Source organism: Manihot esculenta, chromosome 7, assembly GCF_001659605.2.
Source record: "Manihot esculenta cultivar AM560-2 chromosome 7, M.esculenta_v8, whole genome shotgun sequence".
Taxonomy (NCBI): Eukaryota; Viridiplantae; Streptophyta; class Magnoliopsida; order Malpighiales; family Euphorbiaceae; genus Manihot; species Manihot esculenta.
In genome coordinates, this window is record NC_035167.2 from 765737 (window position 1) to 793227 (window position 27491).

The 27491-nt window shown below is 32.7% G+C and overlaps 2 protein-coding genes and 3 non-coding genes across 5 annotated transcripts; 2 read left to right on the plus strand and 3 right to left on the minus strand.

Moving 5' to 3' along the window:
• Positions 1 to 14411: 14411 nt before the first annotated feature.
• LOC110618846 (transcription factor MYB83) lies at positions 14412 to 17357 on the plus strand. The gene is made up of 2 exons (XM_021762108.2): positions 14412 to 14845; positions 16042 to 17357. The coding sequence occupies exons 1-2, from the start codon at positions 14562 to 14564 to the stop codon at positions 16829 to 16831; spliced, it is 1074 nt and encodes a 357-aa protein (XP_021617800.1). The 5' UTR covers positions 14412 to 14561; the 3' UTR covers positions 16832 to 17357.
• An 848-nt stretch (positions 17358 to 18205) lies between these two features.
• Positions 18206 to 18287, minus strand: TRNAS-GCU. The gene has a single exon. It is a non-coding gene; the product is annotated as a tRNA-Ser (tRNA).
• Positions 18288 to 19904: 1617 nt separating this feature from the next.
• Positions 19905 to 19986, minus strand: TRNAS-GCU. Its single transcript has one exon. It is a non-coding gene; the product is annotated as a tRNA-Ser (tRNA).
• Positions 19987 to 21609: 1623 nt separating this feature from the next.
• On the minus strand, positions 21610 to 21691 carry TRNAS-GCU. Its single transcript has one exon. It is a non-coding gene; the product is annotated as a tRNA-Ser (tRNA).
• A 1664-nt stretch (positions 21692 to 23355) lies between these two features.
• LOC110618847 lies at positions 23356 to 26461 on the plus strand. The gene is made up of 3 exons (XM_021762109.2): positions 23356 to 24128; positions 25695 to 25880; positions 26023 to 26461. Exons 1-3 carry the CDS (start codon positions 23586 to 23588, stop codon positions 26308 to 26310), a joined length of 1017 nt encoding a protein of 338 aa, XP_021617801.1. The 5' UTR covers positions 23356 to 23585; the 3' UTR covers positions 26311 to 26461.
• The last annotated feature ends 1030 nt before the right edge of the window (positions 26462 to 27491 follow it).

The window sequence follows — 27491 nt, forward strand, 5'->3', positions numbered from 1 at the left end:
AAGAGCACGTTGGTGGTTTGCATCGATATTGTCACCTTATAGCCTGATTTGACTGAGTAGATTCCATTTCGGTTGAAATGATATAACAAAGCATTCTCTATATTAAATATGCTAACTAAGATACACTGAATTTTCTATACATCTGAAGGTAAGAAAAGGCTACACAATACATAATAATTTTAGCACCTCTCTTGCTGATCAATTAAATCATTAACTGTTAAGTCAAGACAATTGGAAATAAGAGAAAAAATCGTGAAACCATTATCATAGGGCAATCATGGATCCTTCCAAACATAAACATTCCAACTATCCCTAATATTCTAACATAACTCAGCCCGTAATAATGGTTGTGCAGCTAACAAATTTTTTCAAACATAACTAGCATTATGACCAATTCGAGCATGCAAAAAATTTTCATGTGGATAATATTTGGCTTTGAACATACGAAAAAGTAAAAATTGACGGTCCACATACAACTACCAACATTGCTTAATTGATAAACCTAAATTAAAAGCATGCAAAATTTGAAAACCCATACCTCTAGAATCCTTAGAGCTTCACATATAATCCCAGGATAGCTAGTGTATTTGTTTAGTGCCATTAGGTTTCATACCCCACCAAAAAGAATTCATTATTTATACAACTCATCACAAATGCTTTTAGGGATCATAAACACACTCATGCAGTATTATGGAATAGATTAGGCTATAAACTTCAAAAAGACTTCTTTACCAACTTTACTTAAAAAATAACCTCTCTAATTATGTAAATGTTGCCACATTCTTGTAATACCCGGCTAGACTTCGGTATCGGAATTCCTACCGTCCGGTGGAATCTCGGATGTCGGAAGCCTCTAGTAGGGTAAAACCATGTTTTTATGGAATGTTTTAATGTGTTTTATGTTTTAAGCATGAAAGAAAATGAGTTTTTGCATGAAAATAGCATTGGAGGAAAACTCAGGTTCGGCCGCCGAACATGCATGCGTTGCGGGTGTGCTTTAGGCCCCCGAAAGCATAAGTGAGGGAAGTCCAGGTTCGGCCGCCGAACCCCAAGTTCGGCCGCCGAACATGGCATGCATGCGGAGGCACATTCGGCCCCCGAACGTGGTCTGGCCAGCCACTATAAAAGGGTCCCTTAGCCGAAAACGGGCGAGCTTTTTCCCCATTTTCAGCCAAGGTGAGTCTCTGCCGCCCCTCACCCATCTTTGGCGTCTTTCCTCTAGATCTTTCAAGATTTTCATTTGTTTTAACTTTATTTTGAAGATTTGAGCATTTGAGCAAAGTTTTGGAGCTTGGAGGTTCAAGAACTCAAGCTCTCCCAATTTCGAGTTTAGGTCGTCTCTCTCTCGATCTTCAAGAGGTAAGAGCCGATCTTAAGCTCATTGCATGTTTAAAGTAAGTTTTAAGTAGATCTATGGGTATAAATGTATGTTCATGAACAATGTGGATGCTTGATGTGTTGTAGATGGGGTTTATGATGGTTTGAAGCCCCTAGGAACATGTATGTTTGTGTTTGTGTGTTGTAGAATAGGTTTGATGCATGTTGAAAAGGTTTGGAGGCGAAATGTGCAAAGGGAGCCAAGTTTCTGCCCTTTGGCAGAAACCAGGTTCGGCAGCCGAAGGACTTTCGGCCGCCGAACATGGCTGGGGAGGCAGCCTTTCGGCTGCCGAAGCTTGCCCCAGAAAGGAGACTTTCGTCTCTGTCTGGCAGTTTCGGCCGCCGAAGGTGCCGCCGAACATGCATGAGTTTCGTCTCTGTCTGGGAGTTTCGGCCGCCGAAGGTGCCGCCGAACCTGCCTGACTTTCGGCTCTGGAGGGACTTTCGGCCGCCGAACCTGCTGCCGAAAGTGCCCTGTCCAGGCCTCCTTTGCATGTTTTTCTATGGTTGTTTCATGATGTTTTAGGGGGTTTTTGGAGAGTAGTTTATAGTTATGTTCAGGTATGTTTGGTCCCTCATTTGAGTCCACCTGTGTAGGTTCAGACCCGAGGAACCGAGGACCCCAGCAGTGAGTTCAGCTGCTTCGGTGTTGTCAGAGTCTGCCAGAGGTGAGTGGAACTAAACTTAATCTTTTAAATTAAATGTTTTATCATGTTTTCATGCATCATGATTATGCAATAGGATGATTGCATTAGCGTTCACGAATATGCCGCATTGCATCGATTGTTGTTGATGTGGGTGAATGTTGGATGACCCAATTAGTCCATGACAGGAAGACTAGGACCCCATTCTACGGCCTGGCACAGAGTAAGGAAAGAGCAGGACCCCATTCTACGGCCTGGCACGGTAATGGGACTCGAAGACCAGGAGCCCAGAGGAGGCCCTGGGATAATGGTAAGTAATGTATGTATGACAGGAAGACCAGGACCCCATGCTACGGCCTGGCACAGAGTTAGCTTGGACTAATTGGTGACAAGTTCACCCAACCCTTATGTGAATTGTCTGTGTTATGATGCATTTCATTGGAGCATAGTGTTATTATGTTTTATAGTTCAACTCACTGGGCTTTTAGCTCACCCCTCTCCCTTTTACCCCCAGGCTTGCAGGTACAGGATAGAAGAGGAGGTCGGTTAGAGTAAAGCTTATTGTGTAATAGATAGAATGTGGACATGACAAATCGTAGTATGATGTAATGTAATAGTATAATATAGTTATGTAATGATGTTTATGGATTATTAGAGGTGTGCTTGACCATAGAATGTTGTTATCCCTTTTAATACATGATCTTGGTTATTTTATGTCATTTATGCAAACCAACTCAACATATGTTTTGTCACCCATTTGGGGGCACTGATGAGATCCCACAGAGGGATCAATGTTTATGATTTATGTTTTATACAGTGCATGCACAGGTTGAGTATGGTTGATGTTTATGGAAAGAAAAGTTTAAATTTTTATGTATGTTGTTGATCATGTATGGGATTATACAGGTTTACAGGTTAGATGTCAGGCTTGCTACGGGTCCCGGCGGCCTTAAGCCGATCCGGATCCTAGCGCCGGTAGCGGTCCGATTTTCGGGTCGTTACAATTCTATTCTTTAAAAAAAGAAAAAAAAAACTTGTCTCTTACTACGACCAATCAAAGAGAGAAGGCTAAAGTACTTACTATGATCCAGAGGAGTAGGTACGGAAAATTTTGCCATTGTATAATCCTGTAAACAAGGTGGAACATTAACACTAAAATAAATATCCGACTTTTAAAAATTAATTGTTTGATTTGAAACATGCTCATAAACAGATAAAATATTATTAATCGAATTACATTCACGTTTTGAAGCCTTAAAAAATAAGAAGGAATTATCAGCAAAAAATAAGTGTGATTTGTTAGAACCATTCCTATGCACCCGACAACCATAAATATCACTAACGGCCTTAACCCATAAAAGTAAAGTTGAAAGACCTTCAGTACACAAGATGAATAAATACGGGACAATGAACACCTTATTGCAAGTCACGTTATGAAATAATTGGTCCCGCTTTCATTCCATTAATCAAAACATTATACGAGACAATGATAAACAATGCATAATTAAATCCACCTATTATTGTGAGAAATCTATATGCAATATAGTATTTTATAAAAGTCCAGTTTATCCAGTCATAAATCTTACGAATGTCAATTTTTAACGCAACTTCACCATTATACACCTTATTTTCGATGCATATAATGGATAATTTTAAAAGCGACAAGGACATTATCAATAATCATTCTATCAAAATAAAAGTAGATTTGAGATAACACTATCAACGTATCATTTAAATTGTCAGAAAATTGACCTGCAGCAAGCCATTGTGTACACTTGCACAAAAACATCAGAACCCAAAAGAAATCAAAACTGTTGAGAAACTAAATTAGTTATTTTTTAAAAATATAAAAAAATATTTTAATATATTTTCAAAATTATTGAGTTAAGTAATGAGTTTCTATATCATAAGGTGTAAATTGTAATTTTTTTAATTGTAATGTTATTATTGCGGATAAAGTTAAAGAGAATATTAGATATTAGTAATTAATTCAAAAATATATGCAATAATTGTGGCTATTTGGTGAATTATTGTGGAATTGAATTGGGTAGGGTAATCTTAATAATTCAAAACAATCATTTTTTTTATTAATATTAATTAAATTAAATTTATTTAAATATATTTATGATGAGACTAATCCATTTAAATTTATTCAAATACATTTATCACCGATTAAGATTATATTATAAGTGGAGTGTTCTCTATTAATTAAAATTTATTTTTAATAATTTCAAAACAAAAAGAACATAACAGAATCTAAGTCCAAATTCAAAAGCAGGAAGTGCTACTGTTTGAGCCCACATTCGTCGTATCCAGAGTTCGGCCCGACGACTCCAACGCTCACCTGAGGAGGGAACCATTCTTCGATTCCGGTAACCTCCTCAAGTGAAACTCACTCTCCAATCTCTCTCTGCCTTGCTCTATCAAGTTCATTGCTGAAACCTGTAATCACTGCTTCCTTGGTGTCAATGATAATTCATCTGCTATTTCTGACTTTTGCCCTCACTACACTTGCTAATAATTCGTCAGTATCACTAAGGCAATTAATCATTGATAACTTGTAGGTGAAGAGTTGTATTGGATGTGCCCTCTGTGTTTGTATGTGTATACAATATGCCAATGATCCATAAAGGATTTGGAGCATGTAGAATTATGATTTGGGGCTTCGTTGATTTTGATTGAATTTTGGTTAATTGGGCAATCCAACACAAATTATAATCAGTATTTGATGCATTTGAACCTGAGTCGCTTCTTCTTATGATAGATTGTTTGGGTCTTTGGATTGTTTTCATTTATTGACAATTTTCTTTTGTCCCTTTTCATGTGAGACATAATCATTCAAGTCTCAGCTTGGAGCTTCTTACTTCAATGGATATACCTTTGCATTGAAAAGTCTATGAAGCGGTTCAAGTATAAGGATGATACGTATCAATTTATGTGGGGGGCGTGCGGATTGCATATATGCAGGTAGGGGATGACTTCATTATTTTATCTTCTAAAGCATACATTGAATTTTTTGCTACTTCTTCTATCTATCAGTAATTTGGTCCTTAACTTGATGAAGGTGAAGATACTTCAGTTTCAATCATCCACATTGGTTTCAGGAGTTGAAATTAACAATTTTTTTTTTGCCAATTTCCAACATGTTTTTGCTTAGTGCAGCTCGAAATTGCAGCACTGCTTCTCGTGTCTGTGCAATTGATTTGCTATTATTTCTGGAAAGGTAATTGACAAAAAACAAAACTTGACCAACTTGTTTCCAGATCCAAAATTTCCCTGTAATATATGATGAGATCAATTAATGTAATCTAATAAGCACAACACAGAATATTTGAAGGAGCCAAAAAAAGGAATTTTACCTAATGGGGAAATTAAAATCACTTCTTGAAATATGCTATCAAAGTTTTGTTAGAAGTTATGGGGTGGCATGCCATTTATTAACATAACTACCAAAATGAATTTTGTCTAATATATTCATTTTAAGCCTCTTAATTTTGAAATTGAAGCACAATAAGTGAACTTTTACCTATTTGTCTCAATTTTTTTGAACTTCTTACCCATACGTTCTATTAAATGGTTCAAGCATATATAAGTGCTTGCAAAGAAAATGATGCATTTTTTTAATTTACTGGTCCTTATTACTGTCCAACTCTTTGTTTGTGTTGGGAGAAGTTGAAGGGCTTGGATTAAATTCTTTGTTCAAGTATTGAAGAGAAACCAGAGCATTAAAAGTTACTTTCATTATATAATATAATTGAGTGCATCTTCTCATTCCTAATATTTTGTTGATTGGTTAGTTCCTTATTACTTTTGGAATCAAATATTACATGCTTTAAGGTATCTAAACTTGTATCTTGGTGATTGACTTGCCTATTCCATCTTTTTTCACATCATTTTGGTTATTAAACTTATTTATGGATTATATTGGAGGTTCTTATTTTCATTTCATAATTCATAGCAGCAGAATGGCATAATTACTGGCTAATTAAAGAGGTCAACAATTTTTGTTGAGAATATTCTTGATTAGCAACTAAAAAAGGTAGTTCCTTTTAATTCTTGTTATGCCATGTCAAGAAGAGGTTAAAAGTAATTCTTTAGATGTGTATTTCAGGGATTATTTCCTCTTTAATCTGCAAATCAAATGGCAGATAACATCAAGTAGTGTAACATATGTCTCAATGGTTGATGTACCTCTATTAATATTATTATTGTTTTTGGCCAAGTACACAATTTTGCCATTGAATTTTACACAAGAAATTAGTTGATATCTTGACCTTTTGTTATTAACTATTAATAATGCCTAATCTTCATAGAAGTGTACCTATTAAACCCTTGAACTTTACAAAGTATAACTATTAAATTCTTGAATTTTATAAAGTGTAAGTATTTATCTCCTAAAAATTTAGAGCACATATAACTCATATCCGTGCAGAGTTTAAATAGTTAAACATTTTATAAAGGTTAAGTTTCAAAAGTTAACAATAAAAAAGTTAAGAGTGCCAACTGTTTTTTGTGTAAAAGTCAGAGGTCAAATTATATATTCAGATTATTTTTTTACATTTCTTTGTCCGACTGCTTTATGGGTTATGCTCAAGGACTTTGCTTTCTCTCGTTCTCTCCTCTTGTTTCCTTTTATTTGGCAATGTTATTGTATGATTAGTAGCTAAATAGAGTGTGAACCATGTTTAATTAGATTGTTACCTATTAGTTTTCTTTAAATTATTCTTGTGAAATTTCAATTGCATGTTAAAACTATTCTTTCTTTGTGTTATACCAGTCTAGGCGTTGACACAAATCTTATTACTTGTCTATAATTTGCTTTTGAGTTATAAATAGTATAATAAACATTCAAGAACAATAAGAAGAAAGAGTCTTCTTTGTTGTTGACAGTAAGTGTTCTATATTTACAAGGTTCAGTTAGTGGACTGCAGTCCATAGCTAAGCACATTCATAAGGGGAGAAACAAAATGGAATGCAGGGAGAGAGAATAGGGAAGGAAACAAATTTGTTGCATGGTGACGGGAGACGTGTCTAATTTGGGATTACGTGTTTGATTGAGGGGAAGGAATCTAGGCAGTGGAGACTTATTTAGCTTTTTGCTAATTGAATACTTTTCTTTTTTCTGAGATTTATGATAGAGTGAGACTTGGTCTTTTGGGACAATCATTCTGCAGGTGATTCATTTCTTTTCATCTTTCTGTCAAGGCCATTTGCAAAAAATGGTTCGGATTTTTCTCAATTTCTACTTCCATAGATTGAAAAGAAGGCTTTCTCGCTTTGCTGTAGCATGTGCGCTTTTAATTCAGAATCTCTTGTTAAATCGTCAACTTTTTATAGAGTTTTCTATGATTTTGTTCATGCTTTGGTACTATTCATTGATGTTTTACTTTCGATGTGTGAAAATAAGTTTTGTGTCTAACCTGTGAAATGCGCTGCATCTACATATATGTATTTCATCTGGATTGCTGTCTGGAACGATGCATCTGGAATCTGCATTCCAATACGAGTATGTTTTTCTTGGTCAATGAAACAAAGGTGATGTATTACATTAATATCATAAGACATAATGTGAAGCTGTTGATTTTCATTTCATGTTTGAAGTTGTGACTGTTGAAAAGAGTGGCATGCATGATGCACCACCACTTTTTTCTGGAAAAAAAAAATTACAGGAGAAAGAAACACGACTGCAGTGTAAGGAGAGACTTATTAACAAATCAAGGAACTGATGAGAACTGAAGTCTTTGAATGCTGTTTGGCCAGCCTTTGTTAAAAGAAACAGAGATCATATCCTTTCTTCTAACCCTGTTTTGAATATGAGGTCGATAATTGGCATTTTGTTTGACAACAAAAACAACCCTGGTGCATTTGAATTTTTGAGGTTATTAATAGAGAAATTGATTCATAATTCTACTACATTCTTCAGTATGCTTATGCTTATGCTTCCCGGCAGGGATGGGGCAGAATATGCAGAAAACCATTATCCGCTTATTCCTTTTGTAATTTTTATCCAATTTGTATTGCGCATTTTCATACCTTCAAATTTCTGGTCATGTAGCAAAACTTTAGGTAGTGATGATGATTAGTCTTTATGCTTGTAAATTGTTTGTGCAAATAGTATTTGTATCTAGGCCTGCCACTGTCCAACTCGGACTGTGAACAGACTGAGATCAACTCAGTCAAATTTGGGACTAGATAGGTCAAACAGTTCAGGCTCATTAATCGGACTAACACTCCTTATAGGGGGCAGTTTTGATCATCTCCTCTTTAAACCAGGACCAAAACAGGTATGTTTCTATCCAACTTCTGCAAGCCAGAGGCCTAAAATTCTATAACAAGTATGATCTTTAACTCACCTAAGCAGGTAAATGAGGAATTAATTCCTTATCACTCTTTCCGCCTTCGCTCTATATCAAAGCTTTACCATATATTTCAATGCCAAACAGAAGCTAAACTTGCATCTTTGTCGATGCGCCTCATTAGGAAGATGATCTCTCCATTGAAGACAGAAATTGGATGAAGTTCCATACGTGGAGACCAGCTTCCATTTATTGCTGAAGCGTTGGGGAATGATTCTTATTGAGTGATTTTTATTATTTTTATAAATAAAAATCATTACCAATATATTTTTATCAACTAATAATATAAAATATATTAAAATTCGGTTGATTCAGTTACCTTCTATCAACAATGGATTGTCTTAATTTTACCAAGATTTAAATTTCTTAGCAAGTGAGAAATCAGCTCCTGAGTTACGCGCGTCACATTCGCACCTCAACATCACGCAAAAAGAGCGCAGCGGGCAGTGACTTTATCTCCTAAAGGAGACTCCATAACCTTCAAAATTTCTCTGCCTACTCTCCGCTTTCAACCAGCTTGCAAAGTCGCATTGTGTCGAAGTTCGCTTAAACATAGAAAAAAAGAACTGTAAAGCTCATGGCATGGCTGGGCGACTCAGATCGAGTCTCCCTCTTCTCAACAGAATTACGATATCCGATTTCCTCTCTTCTCCCCGATCGGCCGTTCAGGGCTCTGTTCTTTGCCCTGCTTTCACATTTGAGGTAGCCATGCAAAACCCAATAACTCTTGAAATCATGAAATTGGAAAGTGAAAGCATTGTACTGTTTTATCAGGTCTTACTATGGTGGCTGCTCTCTGTTCTTTAATATCCTTTAACTATAATTAATTTGAATCTTGTCTTAGTTCTTGCATTTTCCGCACGATCTGTAAGAAGCATAGTTAATGATCGAGAGCAAGTTGTTTCTACCTTTTCTCTTCTTGGTTGCAGAGTAGTAGCCAACCGTTGGCTGTTTTGTTTGTTCACAATCTTCAAAAAATTATGCTACTGCATCGGGGCAAAAGGAGGAGAAGGTCAAGGTGAAGTAATCTTATTTTTCTGGTATGCTTAAGTCTCTGTGTGCACATGCAATTATGCTTATGACCATTCATTAGGCATTGATGAACCAAATATGTCGTTTTTTTTAGATGAATCGAAACTCAATTTTATCTTGAAACTCCATGATATGTATTAAGTGGATTAAAATTTTCTGGGAGATAGAGCCATAAAACTTCTGTTTCCTCTGTTGGACATGCAATGATGCTTCTTCTTACAGCATGCCTATCTCATGTTGCATTTTCAGGTGACTTCTGTTTGTTCTTCAAAGACAAACAAACTTTATTCTTAGGAAGACTAAAGAAAAGATGCTTATCATTCATTTTACATGATAATATCCAAGCTATAACTTGTATTCTGATTTATAGGTTGTCATATGAGACATTTCATGTTTGTGAAACTTTTGGTTAACAGTTAACAATTTGTTCTCTTTTTTTTTTTTTTTTTTTTTTTGATATTTGTCTTACTTTATGGTGCTATAAGACACTAGATTATTAATTTTATGTTGATAACCTGACTGGAAAAAATATCTGGAATGCAACCATCAAATTGTTAGTAAATGATATTTTTAAAAGCCATATGAATTTAAAACTATAAAATGAAGTTTCAAACTTGCAATGTGTCTTGAGATACAGAGGGGCACTAAACAATGAAATCAATTTTCATTTGTTTTAATCTTGCTTTGATGGTTCTCTCACATTTAGGTGCCACTTGCTTTGTTTGGGGGGTCTGGAAATTATGCCTCTGCTTTGTACCTTGCAGCCAAAAAGGCTAATGCACTAGACAAGATTGAGTCTGAAATTCTTGACTTCGTGGAGGCTTCAAAGAAAAGCCCTATTTTGATTTTAGTTAGATGCTTGGCTGTACCTTGAATTATGTTCAAACCCATATTATCTTTTTCTCACCCAATATATGCGACTGATCCTTGCAATTTTGAGTAAAAGTTGTAGTTGCCTACTTCCTGCTGCTTTGTTTTGTCAGTTAACAAATGCAATTTCACATGCAGCCCTTGCAGGAATACTTCGATAAAGGAAGATAGTTAAGCATAGAACAGAAAGTACGAATTATCAACCTTATTAGTTATTCAATTACCTTGTTATTTATTTTACAAGGGAAGTAAAACTAATTCTCTCTGATTTTACTGCAGATTGATCCAAGTATTCTTGGGGGCATTGTGGTAGAGTTTGGGCTGAAGGCATTCAATGTGTCCATTAAGACAAGGGCAAAGCAAACGGAAAGGTTCTTGCGAGAGCCTATTAACACTAGCACCCTCTAAAAGATGTTGCACTTCATAGGGATACAACCACCAACTTCCATCAATGCTCTGGAAAGGAAAATTACTGAAGTTCATGCTGGGTTCTGTTTTCTTCTGCACTCCATTCTCATATGATAGGAGAGCTGAAAGCATCTCTTCGCAAATAAAAAATTTGCTCAGGGCAACCGAGGATCAGACTTTACTTTCTTGATTTCATTTTATTGCTTCAATATTTTGGGGTCATAATTTGTTCAAATATTATAGGTAGATTTACTATTTATTTTCTGTGCCATTATTAATAAGTTAGTCTTTACAATTTTAGAAACTTATTTAAATGTTTTATGTTTTTTCTCCGTCAACGAAATAATCTTTTCCGGATGAAAAAGGAAATTTTTAAAATTTAATTTTATCTTCAACTAAAACTCCTTATTTAGTTTTTGAGTATTGTTATTATTAACAAGTCAATTTCTATATTTTTAGAAATTTATTAAAATATTATCATCTTTTTTGAGATCTATTAAAATAATTTTATTTTTTTCAGATCTATTAAAACGATCTTATCGTCTCTTTTCATCAACGAAATAATCTCTCAAAAAAGGAGTAATTTAATATTTTTTTATATTTTTAACAGTAGGAATAGATAAAAGTTATTTCGTTAATAGAGAAAAAATATAAGAACATTTTAATAAGTTTCTAAAAATACAGGATTGACTTGATAATATAATAACAATATCTAAAAACTAAATAGCAAATCTCTCAATATTGTATATATCTATGAGAATATCTACTCATAGATAGAGTTTTAATTTTAGCATTTTTTTTAATCCAATAGGTTTCATATTTTATTTTTCTTAGTGACTTGTATTATAATGAATACATGATACCTTCTTTGTGTATAATTGAAGAAGCTCTGTAAATAATTTCTCTTTTCTAACCTAACATAATAAAGTGTCTGTCTTATAACATGCAACTGCCAGTTGATCTCACTTTTAATTTTCATTCAATGCCTTAAAGTTTTATTTTTCTTAAATTCGATTAGGAATTCCCCACCACTAAAGATCATCATAAAGATGAAGATAAATACAAGCAAAGTGTGTACGTGTGTATATATATATAATATAATATTAATAAATAACATTTTTTTAACAAAAATTCTCCTCGCCCAACTCCAAAAATCTCAGTTGCTCCAAGCTGAATTAACTGGGGAATAGATGGATGCCACAAAAAAGGAAGAAACTTTCCTAGCTTGTATTTACCACTTTTGGCTTTGCTTATTTCTCTTCTTTAAAGATGAAGAAAATGTTCCACATATGAAGCAAAAAGGGCAAAAGAAAAGAAAAGAAAAGAAAAGAAAAAGAAAAGGAATTGACATGCTTATCCTCTTGCATGGTTCTCATGACTTCTTTTTTGCTTTTCAAGTCATAATTTGATAATAAAAGATACTCTACAAAATATTTATTATCACTTGGCCCTCTCTCTCTCTCTCTTTCTCAGCAATATTCAAGAGCAGACAAGGATGTGCATTTCTGGGTACAAAGTTTTTAACAACTATTTTAGGGCTACGTGGTCTTTCTTGTCTTCTTAACAAAGTTGATCAAACCTACGTTGCTTTGGACAGCCTCATAAGACAGATTTTTTTCAGGACAGCTGTGTCTGTGAGATACAGGAGAGAGAGAGAGAGAGAGAGATATGTGTAAGAAAATTAAAGCTTTTGATGAAGCATTTGAGTAACTTGAGAGTTTTCCACTCTCATCTCACTTTTTCCCTGGAAATCTGCTTCTGTCTTAATCAAGAAAACAACATCAGCTTTGAACAACTGTACATTAATTAATTAATTAATTAATTCCCTTGTATATATATTTTTCAAAAATTGACCAGACTACCTTATAATGCTCATTTGGATTGGAAAATGACTTGGAATTTTCTGACAGTATTTTCTATGATACATTATTTTTTTTTTTCCTGGGAATGTTACAAGGAATGGAGGTGGAAGGTTAGGTAGGGAAAAGGAATTGGAATGAAAAGATAACTATGACAGCACATAAAGAAAATGAAAGATAGATTTCTAGCTATAATTCTTGATTTTTCTTGTTAATTAATTGCTGTAATTATCTATTTCTGAGCTTGTTAATTACTTCATTACCAGAATTCTGAACCTGCCGCCAAGAACTTTAATTACTGGTAATAAAGGAATATTTACTATATAGTCCCTATAATATGAAAAAACTTATTAATTAGTCCATTGGTTTTGAAAGATATATTAAACGTTCATGCAGTTTTAAAAGAATTAATTAATCATTCTGTTAGTTTTAACCGTAATGTATTTTATTATTTCGTCTCCATGATAAGGAAAAACTAGTTAGTTTGTCTCTCAATTTTATAAAAATATCAACTATTTAGTCCTTTCGTATTGAAAGCATTTTAGACTTATATGTGATATTTAATGGTTAAAATTATTGGAGAGGTTAATTAATATATATTTTAAAATTTTAAGAATGTTTTAATGTATTTTTTAAAATTAAGAGAATCACTAATAAATTTTAATATACTACAAGGATTAAATAGTAATTTTTTATAATAAAAGAAATGCTGATTTATATGTCTAGAACATTGCTTTGGATTGATGGGATTTAGTAGCTATTGATCCTTTCAAACACTTTTCTAAATTAGGGTATTGAATTCAGGACCTATTACCTTTAATTACTTGCAGGTTTATCAATTGATTAAATAAATCCTAATAATTAGTATTACTTTGAAAATTTTTTTTTTGGGAAGCAAGCAGTATAAGATATTTAGATATAATAATGTGGGATTTTTTAAAACCAGAAAGCAAAATAAAAAAGAAGAAACGAGAAACATTCTCTGTATCTGCATGTATAAGACAGAAAATTTTCAGGACAACTTTCAGAGAAACTGACAGATATTATAGGAAATTGATTTATTTAATATTTTATGATGAACAACGTTTTACATAGCCTTAGAAGACAAGCAGAGGTCCTAAATCTTCATGACATGATGTTACCATTATCTACTAATCTTTACAATTTTTTTTTACCCATGCCCTATTTTGGTAAAAAGAATTAAAGGGTGTTGCAAAAAATTTCAGATTCTGCTATTCCTTGGCCTTATTTCTTAGGAGGAAAAAAGAGAAGCTATAATTTGGTTGTAAAGCATGCTAGCTAGGCTGTTAGCTCAAGAGACATGCTTGAATATTATTCAAGCATCAAGGTACTTGTCTTTAATTAACAAATGTAGTAACAGACAAGCATGTAACTAATATATGCAACTTTTTTGCCATACAGAAAGAGAAGAAAGAGTACTAAATGTACTTATTGCACTTTCTCTCCTTCTCAAGCCATATCAGTTTCACAGTAACAATATTTTCAATGGAGATAGTATAAGCTATGAAGAGAGAGAGAGAAAAAGGAGAGAGAGAGAGAGAGGAATTATCATTTATGTGAAGTGGAAGCAAAATTGTTTGTGTCTGATATACACATGATGATTACCTTATGAGTGAAGAAAAATGCATCGAAAAAGACAAGATAGAGTCAAAGACAAGAAGATCAACCATCTCCTCTCTCTCTCTCTCTCTCTCAATCTCTCACAGGAGGAGGTCCCCCTCCAATCCGTTTTCCACTCTACCCATGAACCAACAACAAACACAAATATTCTCTCTCTCTCCATTTTCATATTCTAAGCAAACCCCACAACCATCACCATCATCATCACTCTTACCACCACATGAAGCCTCCTCCTCCTCCTCCTCCTTCTCTCTCTCTCAAACATATCATTTAGCTATATAGCTTTCTCTTATCTCCATCAAGCAACTTAAAAAAAAAAAAGAACGAAGGCTCCACTAGATCCAATCCAAAACTAGCCAGCAATTCTAATAGCCATGAGAAAGCCTGATCTAATGGGGAAAGAGAGAGTGAACAATAACAAGGCTAAGCTTAGAAAAGGGCTATGGTCCCCTGAGGAAGATGAGAAGCTCATCAAGTATATGTTAACTAATGGACAAGGTTGCTGGAGTGATATTGCTAGAAATGCTGGCTTGCAGAGATGTGGAAAAAGTTGTCGTCTTCGTTGGATTAATTATTTGAGACCTGACCTCAAAAGGGGTGCTTTTTCTCCTCAAGAAGAAGAACTTATCATCCATTTGCACTCCATTCTTGGCAACAGGTCATTTCTCAAATCCTCTTAATATTTTTCACATGAAAAACCCTAGATATGTAATACAATATGAGACTCCAAAACTTATAGTTGCTTTATTATTTTATTATGATGAAGATGCTAGTCCTGAATTGAGAGAGAGAAAGGGAGAGGGAATGATAAGTATGGCTTATTGTCCCAAGAAAATGATATTAAGATGAAGAAGAAAGAATGGATATGTAGAATGTCGACAAGAATGAAAATTCTTGAAATGGGTATTGGCTTTTTTTGAAAAAAAAAAAAAAAAAAAAAAACTTTTCTTCCCCGAGAGTCCTTGAGCCTTCTCTCTTAGTTTTGTTGCATATTATGGGGGCATTGATTGATCCATTCCATTTTCAATCCACACACATAGTCTCAGACAAATCCTTACAATATTATTAATTCCTTGGATTTTGTTTCCTAGATTTCTTACATTGAACAACTATTGATTCATACGCTCTTGTTCTTCTTCTTCTTCCTCTTTTTATCTTTTTCTATTATTATTTTTTTATAAGGAAGACTAAGAATAATTTGAAAGTCAAGAATACAGGAAGATCAAAGAGGGACAACTTCTTGGAACTTAACCTCTCATTTGTCTATATGCTTAAATATAATATAATTTTAATTCAGAAAAAAATGCATCTTTCCAGCCAAATCTTCCACATCTCTTGCTAAGGCAAAAGTTAAACTTCTCAGTCAACCTTGGAAAATAGCCATTTGTGATTTCTTTTTTCTTAATTTACTTAGGAAACTTCCACATACTTGCTATAATATTAATTTTCCATTTCACAAATTTCAGAAAAGAAAATGAAATTTCTTATCCTAATTTAATTAATATGGCTAGATAACATTTTCCACACTGCTATTCTCTAACATTCTACAATCAAATCTAAATAATCATGCTGCACTAAATTTTTGTTCAATAGAAAAGGAAAAAGTTTAGGTCTTAAAATATTCTTCAAGAATCTAATTGAGAGGTGGTTGTCCTCGCCTTGTATCTTGTAGTTCTTTTGAATTGTCTTTGCTTCGAGAAAAAAAGAGAGAAAAAGTTTAGGTCTTAAACCCTAAGCATATCCATGCAAATCCATGCATTTGAAGTTCATACAAGTGGCTGTTTATTATGTGTTTTGTTATAAATTATATATTATAATAATACTAATCATATTTTATTTCGAATAATATTTCAGGTGGTCTCAAATTGCGGCTCGTCTTCCTGGAAGGACAGACAACGAAATAAAGAATTTTTGGAACTCAGCCTTGAAGAAAAGACTCAAGATTATTGGTAATAACAATAATAACAATCCTTCCACAACTTCACCAAATGAAAGTGATTCTTCAGAGCCTAGAGATCATGTCGTAGGAAATGGTATGTCCATGCATCATGATCATGATCTTATGACAATGTGTATCGACTCATCTTCTTCTTCATCAGCATCCATCCAAGCCATGGTCGCCGGCAACGCCAACGGCAACCAATTTGATCCTTTCTCTATCCTTAACAATAACCGGTTCGAGGGGACGGCGGCAGCTGGCCTATTCGACATGCCGACATGCTTAACTCAGGTTGGTATGGGAGGAGATGGATTTTATGGTGATTATGGGATTTTAGAGAGTCATCATAACAAAGTTGGGTTAGAAAGAGACCTTTGTCTTCCTCCACTGGAGAGTAGTAGAAGTCTTGAAGAGGAAAATAATAATAACAACAATACTAATACTAATAATGTTGTAACTAATCACAGCATTATTAGCATGAAAAGCAATATCAACCACAACAATAACATCAACAACCACTTGATCAATAATAATTCTTGCTTCAATAACACTGATCATCATCAACTTCAAAGCCTAAAAGTGGAGGACATGTTTGGGTTTGAGAATCATTGGCAAGGAGAAAACTTAAGAATGGGAGAATGGGATTTGGAGGGTTTGATGGAAAACATTTCTTCCTTTCCTTTCCTTGATTTCCAAGTTGAATAAACTGGCCACCCTCTGAACTCTCTCTCTCTCTTTCTCAAGAATGTCCTAGGAAATTTTATTTGGGCATACATTATTTTTTTCAACTCAGTTGCAAGCACTACTGCATTCTTCTTCTTGATCTCTGAAACCTTTCTTTTTCTTCAAGCCATATAAGTTTATCTTTTTCAGTTCTACATACATATACTATTTGTATCTGTTGTTGTTGGAGTCTGCAATAAATATTTGTAAGTGGAGATTATAAACAAGTAGGGTGGTAGAGAGATTCTTTAAGTTTCTTTGTGAGATGGAGGCAAGACTTTTTCTTGGAACTGATTGGTGCAATAATCATCGTTCCTATGAAGAGAAATGTGAATAGTATAGAAGAGAAAGTGGACAAGGAAATAAACAAGATTAGTTAAATTTCATGTACAAACAAGGAAATAATGAGGATGTTCATGTTGTTCTTAGTTGGAAGATGACAATATAAAATTCATACTTTGTAAACATAATTCGTTAATAAGAAATTTCATGCAATTTCTCTCTCTCTACATAAAATTTCTTGCTCTATTTTTTTTTCTTCTCTTGGAGTTTTCCTCTGATAATTTTTTTTAAAAAGTAATGATTAATTTGAAATGATCCAATTAACACTACATTACAAGAAGTCGGTGAGGTTTTTTTTTTTTATTTTTTCTAAGATTTAATAATAGAAGAAGCAAGTCAAAATAAAAGAGATTTAGCTATAATGAGGTTTGATAAGTTAAGTTTACCAATCAATGTCATGGTCAATTGATTAGACTACAAGTTAGCATCTTATTAAGCATTTCAATTATGGGTTATGCTCCTTAATTGTTTACCATTATTTAACTTTTTATATATGACTTTGACAATAATCCTCATAAGATAAAATATTGAATTTAAATAAAATAAATTTAAAACTATATGAATATTCTGATAATTGAAGATAGAAATAAATTGAGTTTTCCAGGAAAGAAAATTTTTTATAGAGAGTTTGAAGAAGAAAGTATGATGAATTGTAAGAGAAGAAATAGTATAGTTCATGGAAAATTAGAAGAATATTGAAATGTATTGCTTATAGCTCTGCTATATACCATGCAACGATTATTGAATCAAATTAATTTTTTTTTTGGTATTTTAGAATAGAAAAATTATTACAAATATATACTACGATTGTGATAAGATTACAAAAAAAGTGATAAAATTTATAATTAAATTATTACTAGTTAAAATAAATTATCAACTATTTAATAATAACAATAAAATTATTAATTATTTATCAATAAAAAGTCGTAATTAAATAATAATAATAATAAAAAAAACTAAACAAAAATAAAAGAGTTTAAACAACAATAGGAAAAAAAAAATTAAACTGTCAATCGACGCCTGAGAGATTCGAACTCTCGCGGGGAAACCCCATGTACTTAGCAGGCACACGCCTTAACCACTCGGCCAAAGCGTCGAATTGATACAGCTAATCACAATTTTCTATATGTAATTACTTTTAATACAATACTATTTTAGTTTAAGAATAATTATAAATGAAATTATATAAAAATAAATATTTTGTTAAAATATATAATTGATTGCAATAAAGACCTTGGCTTATTATAAGCACACACATAAAAAAGCTCAAGCTTGAAAGTAAAATTCATAGGCTGCTTAGTCCATCCAAAAAGGCTATAAGCCTAATGTTACAGGGCGCACTTGAGCACTGCGCCTGTGCGGCACTTGGACAGGCCCTAACGAGATTATAGCCTGCCAAGTTCAGCCTATCGAGGAGTTTTACCACGCTGACTGGTTTCGCCCTGTCTTGGGCTCATCAAGGGAGCGGCTCCAGCCCCCGACCAGGGTGTGCAGGTATGACAATCCCGCACACAACGACCCTTCGAGCAACTCTCCACCCAATCTTTACGGCAACATCTTCCCCAGTATGGTGTCACGGCATCCCCAAAAATTATGCACGTGATACTAAACATCTTCCTCGTAGCACTGCCATTCCGCCAACTAAATTGTGTGCAAGTAGCAACTCAGGAAATGTAAAGAAAGCACAAAAAAACAGCTGAAGTTGATGGTTACTCATAATAAAACATTGCTCTCTTTCATCTATATATATATATATATATATATATATATATATATATAAACTTTAAGATATTAGGAATCGAAATAAACGATACAGATATCATTTATCATAATTATTTTAATAAAGAAAAAAAATATATATATATATAATTTTAAAACATTAAAAATCAAAATAATCGATGTAGATATTATTTATTATAATTACTTTAATAAAAAAAATAAATACATATAACTTTAAGACATTAAAAATCGAAATAAACTATATAGATATCATTTATTATAATTATTTTATAGATTATCTCCTATGAATTCACACTCTATAAATTATTATTGCTCTGAGTATAAAATCAACCAAATAAAATAACTACTTTATTTGTGCACATCCTCATGGAGGTAATGAGAAAAACTCACTCTCAATATTGGAGAAAGAAAGAAAATTTTCTAAAGAGACAATAAATAAGAGTATATGGGAGAGTTTCTCTCTTTAGAGTCAATTTGATAAATCTTTATATTTTTATTATAAGTAAGAGATTAATAAATCATAATTTATATATTAGTTAATAAAAAATTAATTACATTTATTATTCAATTACTGGTAATTGAATTAAAAATTAAAAACTAAATTACCCTTTATTAAAAGAAAAATTTTTTTTATATAAATTTAAATCAATTATTCTCTTTGATTCATAACTTTTATTGTAATCTGAAATCAAATATCACATAAAATTCTAACTAGAACTGAGAAATTTCTAAAATTATTGAAAATATAATGCTAATGGAAAAATTAAATTCACGCTATTGAAAAAGAAGACACCAATTTAGTTTTGATACGAATTGATATATAAAAACTCTCGAGATTTTTTATTTTAATTATAATTCAATTATTTAATTTTTTTATGTTTTTATAGAGTAAAATGAAAATAAGAAAATAAATAAATAAAAATAAAATAAATTCAAATTGAAGTAATGATTTAAGGAAAAAAAATAAAAGCAACGACGCCTGAGAGATTCGAACTCTCGCGGGGAAACCCCATGTACTTAGCAGGCACACGCCTTAACCACTCGGCCAAAGCGTCGAATTGATACAGCTAATCACAATTTTCTATATGTAATTACTTTTAATACAATACTATTTTAGTTTAAGAATAATTATAAATGAAATTATATAAAAATAAATATTTTGTTAAAATATATAATTGATTGCAATAAAGACCTTGGCTTATTATAAGCACACACATAAAAAAGCTCAAGCTTGAAAGTAAAATTCATAGGCTGCTTAGTCCATCCAAAAAGGCTATAAGCCTAATGTTACAGGGCGCACTTGAGCACTGCGCCTGTGCGGCACTTGGACAGGCCCTAACGAGATTATAGCCTGCCAAGTTCAGCCTATCGAGGAGTTTTACCACGCTGACTGGTTTCGCCCTGTCTTGGGCTCATCAAGGGAGCGGCTCCAGCCCCCGACCAGGGTGTGCAGGTATGACAATCCCGCACACAACGACCCTTCGAGCAACTCTCCACCCAATCTTTACGGCAACATCTTCCCCAGTATGGTGTCACGGCATCCCCAAAAATTATGCACGTGATACTAAACATCTTCCTCGTAGCACTGCCATTCCGCCAACTAAATTGTGTGCAAGTAGCAACTCAGGAAATGTAAAGAAAGCACAAAAAAACAGCTGAAGTTGATGGTTACTCATAATAAAACATTGCTCTCTTTCATCTATATATATATATATATATATATATATATATATATATATATATAAACTTTAAGATATTAGGAATCGAAATAAACGATACAGATATCATTTATCATAATTATTTTAATAAAGAAAAAAAATATATATATATATAATTTTAAAACATTAAAAATCAAAATAATCGATGTAGATATTATTTATTATAATTACTTTAATAAAAAAAATAAATACATATAACTTTAAGACATTAAAAATCGAAATAAACTATATAGATATCATTTATTATAATTATTTTATAGATTATCTCCTATGAATTCACACTCTATAAATTATTATTGCTCTGAGTATAAAATCAACCAAATAAAATAACTACTTTATTTGTGCACATCCTCATGGAGGTAATGAGAAAAACTCACTCTCAATATTGGAGAAAGAAAGAAAATTTTCTAAAGAGACAATAAATAAGAGTATATGGGAGAGTTTCTCTCTTTAGAGTCAATTTGATAAATCTTTATATTTTTATTATAAGTAAGAGATTAATAAATCATAATTTATATATTAGTTAATAAAAAATTAATTACATTTATTATTCAATTACTGGTAATTGAATTAAAAATTAAAAACTAAATTACCCTTTATTAAAAGAAAAATTTTTTTTATATAAATTTAAATCAATTATTCTCTTTGATTCATAACTTTTATTGTAATCTGAAATCAAATATCACATAAAATTCTAACTAGAACTGAGAAATTTCTAAAATTATTGAAAATATAATGCTAATGGAAAAATTAAATTCACGCTATTGAAAAAGAAGACACCAATTTAGTTTTGATACGAATTGATATATAAAAACTCTCGAGATTTTTTATTTTAATTATAATTCAATTATTTAATTTTTTTATGTTTTTATAGAGTAAAATGAAAATAAGAAAATAAATAAATAAAAATAAAATAAATTCAAATTGAAGTAATGATTTAAGGAAAAAAAATAAAAGCAACGACGCCTGAGAGATTCGAACTCTCGCGGGGAAACCCCATGTACTTAGCAGGCACACGCCTTAACCACTCGGCCAAAGCGTCTTGGTGTCTGCTGAGTTGTGGTTCTTCGTTAAATAAGTAACCAATTAAGTGTGACATATATTTCCTGTAGCTTTAATGAGTGATTCAGTCCAAAGTGCGTTGTTGGCAGAAGGTTGGCCCAGTCTACCCTGCTGCTAGTTCTGAAATATTTTAATTGCACTCTTTCAAAAATCTACTTAAAAAAAATAAAAGTCCAAGAATCTAGTAACGGTTGGATTTGTACGTAGCCCTCTGATTACAAATTTTCTTGCTTCAAGAGATTGTTTGATGGTTCATCTTGATATTTTTTGGGCATACTTTGCAAGTATTTTTAAAACTCCAAAGGGCAACTCACTAAAGAGAGGGGATAAGATTCGATCTTGTGATCAATAGGACCACTCAAGTGACTTAGACCACTCAAGTTAGAGAGTTATTGCTATTGCACCAAAGCATGGCTCGCTCGGTCTACCCTAATGAACGAGTGCAGTGAGATCTAACTCGGTCCATTGGACAAACATGGCTCGTTCGCTCAGAACTTTATAGGACCCCATACCCTAACTACATGTATATGACCATTATCAGAGTGTTTTACAGCAGTGAGATCTAGCTTTGGGTAGGGCAAGAAAGTTGATATTATGTATATTTTGTAATGATGGTAATAGTGAGAATGTGGTATTCATAATGTCTTTCTATAAAAGCAAATAAAGCTGCTCCCATTGTATTTGTTATCAATGTTTTCACCATCACCTGCAATCATGACTACCATTTTCATATGGATCTACACTTGTGATTCAATCTATCATCTCTTCAAAAGAAAGGGATATATAATTTAATTAAATTAAACCCCTTTCTCTCTTTTTCCCAAGAATTTTTCTCATCTTGCACATCAATTTTCTTGATCAATTAGTATAAACATATAATTTACCTATATGTTGCTCAATAAAGCATTAATTAAACCCTAGTAAAATCATGTGTTCAATTTCCTCTATCAACCAAGTAGTCATCTTGTTCTCTTTCCTCATCAAAAACCATGACTAGGCAGCCATGTTGACCCCAAGTATAATAATGGAATCCATGGCAATTTTGAACCTTTTGGAAGAGATGTGATAAATCATTAAAATCCTTCATCTAATCTCAGTCTGCCATGTATTTAACATACAATTAAATAGATTTCTTCAATAAAAATTAAATAGGATCTATTTATTTCTATTTTAGATTTATAGTGGATTGAATTTATATAAAAATTGTCTTTATGTTAGTTTATTTTTAAAAAAAAAACAATTGTCTGTTCTGAAAAATATTTATCTAGATTCAATTTCAAAATACGAACAAGTGGGTGCTAAAACAATAATCTTATTTAAAAATGCCTTTTGGCATTGAAATGATCTTGTCCCAAAAAAAATATGGAAACAAAATCAAAGGAGAGAAAAGAAATGGGAAAGCGTGCTTACTTCGCCATCATTCCGATATCAAACACAGACAATTCGGTGCAAAGCAAATTCTACAAAGGAGCCTATGAAATTATAGGCCCTCCCGTAATTCTCGCTTCATATTTTCTTTTCCCAAAAGCTTTATCAAATTGATAAGATCTCTATATTATATTATTATGTTCAAGTTTCTTCCAAAAGAATATCGAAATGAGGAGAAATTTTAGTGGCTCAAAATGCTAAAACATAGAAAAAAGATATTATTTTCTTTCAAGCATTATGATTATAAACATTCATCACATTTCCAAAAGCTGCATTGCTTTTCCCTAATTTACTATGATCCCAAATCCAAACCCATCATCATTTTTTTTGTCTAACCTTTTCATCAACGCCAAAGCAAAGCAATCTCTGCTCTGTTTCCAGTTTAAAAACCTTGCAAATCTCTGTCAGAAACACCATCCCTCTCTCTCTCTCAGAGAACAAAATCAATGGCTACCCACAGAAAAATGGACAGTGAAGATCAAGAAACCTTGTTTCATTCTTACCCATGTGCTTACTACGTGCAAAGCCCATCAACTATTTCTCTTGCAAACAGTGCAGAGCTCAAAACTCACAATCTTGAATCCACGTTTCACTCTCCATCAAGATCAGACACCAATGTTCTACTCAATAAAAACCCTGAGGTTTCAAGATTCACTCTCTCACGCTACTCCTCATCTCATGGTTCGAACAACTCTTTCTTGAATGAGAAGAAGATTAATGGAGATGAAAATGGTGTCAGCCGTTTGATCATTGTTGATGGGCATGGAAAAGGTGGTTATGGGGTGGAGGAGGAAGAAGAAGATGACGATGAAGATTATTATTATGGGAGAAAAGGCGGGTGGTGGTGGAGATATTGTTCTTTTAGAAGAAGTTCTTCTTGTGCTTGGGTTTCTTTGCAAATATGTTGGAGATTATTGGCGAGTTTGGGAGTTGCCTTGCTTGTTTTCTACATAGCTACTAAGCCGCCGTCACCGAAATTGTCTATCAAGGTACATGATCTCTTGCTCTTTTATCTCTTCATAGATATCAACTTGAACCAGTGCTTGCTCTTTTAAAAGCATTTTATTAAATTAATGTTGAAAAAAAATTTGGGTTGGAGCCCCATCACCTTTCCCGTTGTGTGATGTATTCTTTAAGGGTTTTAGTTAAATGCTTAAAAAAGCAAGATAAAAGAAAGTCTACCATTCTGGAGCTCTAGTTATGGTCGGAATGTAAATAAACTAAATCGTTGGTTAATTACTCGATTTTTAAATTAGTCAAATTGGAGCTTAATTTTGTAGCTCGTTTGGTAAACGAGTCAAATTTGAACTCCATAATATTCGGTTCGTTAAGTCTGTGAGCTCGCTCTCATAAATAATCTCGTTAAATAAGCTAGATTATTATCATAAAAGAAATAAACTCAAACCTTATATATATTTTCATGAACCAAACCTAAATTTCTTAAAAGTTAACTTTATATAGTTTAGTTACACTCTTAAATTTGCATATATTTGGATTATTAAAATTTAAAAACTCATCTTTATAAGTTTACCATCTAATTTGTAGATATATTACTTTAACTAAAATTATTTTAATTTTAAAATTAGTAATTTTAAACTAAAACTCATTATACATGTAAATAAATTGGATTACCCGTGAACTATTCGAGACCAAACTCGATAAAAGTTCGATTCGTCTAAATTCGTTTACTAAATGAGCCAAGTTTGAGTTACTGAATATTCGACTGAATTTGAAATGAATAAAACTCGAATTCGGCTCGAGCTCGAAAATATTTTAACTATTCGAGACCAAACTCGATAAAAGTTCGATTCGTCTAAATTCATTTACTAAACGAGCCAAATTTGAACTTCTGAATACTCGACTGATTTTGAAATGAGTAAAACTCGAATTCAACTCGAATTCGAAAATATTTTAACGAATTAAATTTAAACTTTTTAAAATTCAACTCGGTTTATTTACGCCTCTAATTCTGATGCAAACCTAGACAGACTCTTGTCCATATGTGAGTGTCATCCAGCTAAAGTCTTAGGCTCGCGGCAGCCTTCAAGCTACTAATGGGCCCGAACTGGTCTGAAAATAGTGCAACATTTTCAGTGGTTTTACAATAGATGGAGTTGTCGTTTAATGCCTAAAAAGCCCACAATTTTCATGGAGTTGTCGTTACTTAAACACTTAAATTTGAATTTCTGAATATTTGACTCAAATTTAAATTGAGAACTCAAATTCGGTTCGAATTTAAAAAATTTTTAATAAATTAAGTTTGAATTTTTCAAAATTTAGTTTCGTTTATGCCCCTAATTCTGGTTCAAATCCAAACGGACTATATGCGAGTGTCATCCAGCTAAAGTCTTAGGCTCACGTCAGCCTTCAAGCTACTAATGGGCCCGAACTGGTCTGAAAATAGTGCAACATTTTCAGTGGTTTTACAATAGATGGAGTTGTCGTTTAATGCCCAAAAAGCCCACAATTCTCATGGACAGTATATTAAAAAAACTGATTTTTATTTTAAATTTAAAGTTTAGATTTAAGTTTAAAGTGAGAAAATTGTAAAACAGATGGGAGGAATCCAGCAATTCGGACTAGGGGAAGGAGTAGATGGCACAGGTGTTACAACTAAGATCCTTTCCTGTAATTGTTCAATGAATCTTCTCATTGAAAACAAGTCTAAGCTCTTTGGCCTTCACCTCCAACCTCCATTAATGGAAATGTTCTTCGGTCGCCTTCCTTTCGCTATGTCAAGGGTAAGCTTTTCTCATCTTTCTTTCATATTCCTCAACTCTTATATTTACCGTTATCGTTTTTTTTTTCCTCATTTTTTTAGTCTTTACTGTAAAATTAGTGTTAAAACTCTTTTTTATATGAAATGGGATATCAACCTAGCAGGGATCAAAACTATATGCTGAAAGCCATGGGTCAACATTGTTCAAATTGTACGTGGGAACAAAAAACAAACCCATGTATGGAGCAGGAAGAAACATGCAGGACTTGTTAGACTCTGGAAATGGGTTGCCAATTCTGATCAGAGTCAGATTGAGCTCTCATTTTCGTGTGATTCCGAATCTTATAAACCCAAAATATCATCACCAAGCAGAATGCCTGTTGTTCCTGGACAGCTCTTATGATAAGAAACATCGGACCCAAGCTTATAACAGCACCTGCACTGTGTCTTAAATTAGCCCTTCTAGCTTCTTTGTTATTTTATTACAAAGAGAGTGTTTATAAACAGAGAGGATTGTGTATAAACTGTAAGAAAATTTCAAAGAATTTATGTGCAACGTCTGCAGAGATGTGTCGTTTAGATAATTATCATGTTATTTCAGTATGATGATGTAGGTTGTAGTTTAGATATAAAATTAATTTAATGCTTAAATAATTATACCAATTAAAAGCTTGAAAATTTGCAAGATTTAATTAATAATATATTTTTATTATTGATCATCACCAGATTTTATGCATTTGAACAAGTCAGGCCTTAAAAAAGAATACAGGCTCAAAATCCATTAGACTCTATTCAATGAACTAGCCTCATGCTACACCACCCAATCCAGTAATGTGAAGCAGGCTGGATGGGCCACGCGAATGGGTATGTATAAGAAAGTCCAGTCCGGTAACGTGATTCTCAGTCCTGCGGAGAAAGACTCTAACACATTCATACATACGAATCTGAGTAACAGAAATATGTGATACTGTAGCAGAAAAAAAAAATGGTTAGACGGAACTAACAAATAAAAAGAAAAGGGATAAAAAAGAGGAATATCCAAACTTATATAATCTCTGTAAATTTTATTTTTTGAATGTTAAAACATCAATTATTAATGGATTATTAGTAATGGGTAAACTTCAAAGCTTTAGCCTTTATGAATAATATTGTGGGTGTCAATTCTGCAAAGTGATTACAGTGATGAAAAGCAGTACCTCTTATAAGATAATCTTTTTGAATAGAAAGTTCTTATCAATTATTTTAGTTTAGGCCATCTTCCAAGTCCAAGGATTAGTGAGAATAAATAAAATTTATTTAATTTTGGGATTATAATTTTTAAACACCCATTTACACACTTGATGCACTTATCACATAAAATGTTAAAAAAATTACTAATTTTATATTCTAATATTAATATCAACAAGCTAAACCTAGATATTGACAGGTGCCAAAACCCTAATATTCCACTCATAGTTGAATTTTGTTTATAATTATTACCTATTGATGCATAGCTTAATTAATAGAAAAATATTATTAATTGTCATTACTTAATTAACAGCATTCACTAATCTTGAAGTCAGGTCACACTTAGTGATTTTAATCCTTATTGTAATGAGATATTATGTTGCTGAACATATCTAAATTAGTATTA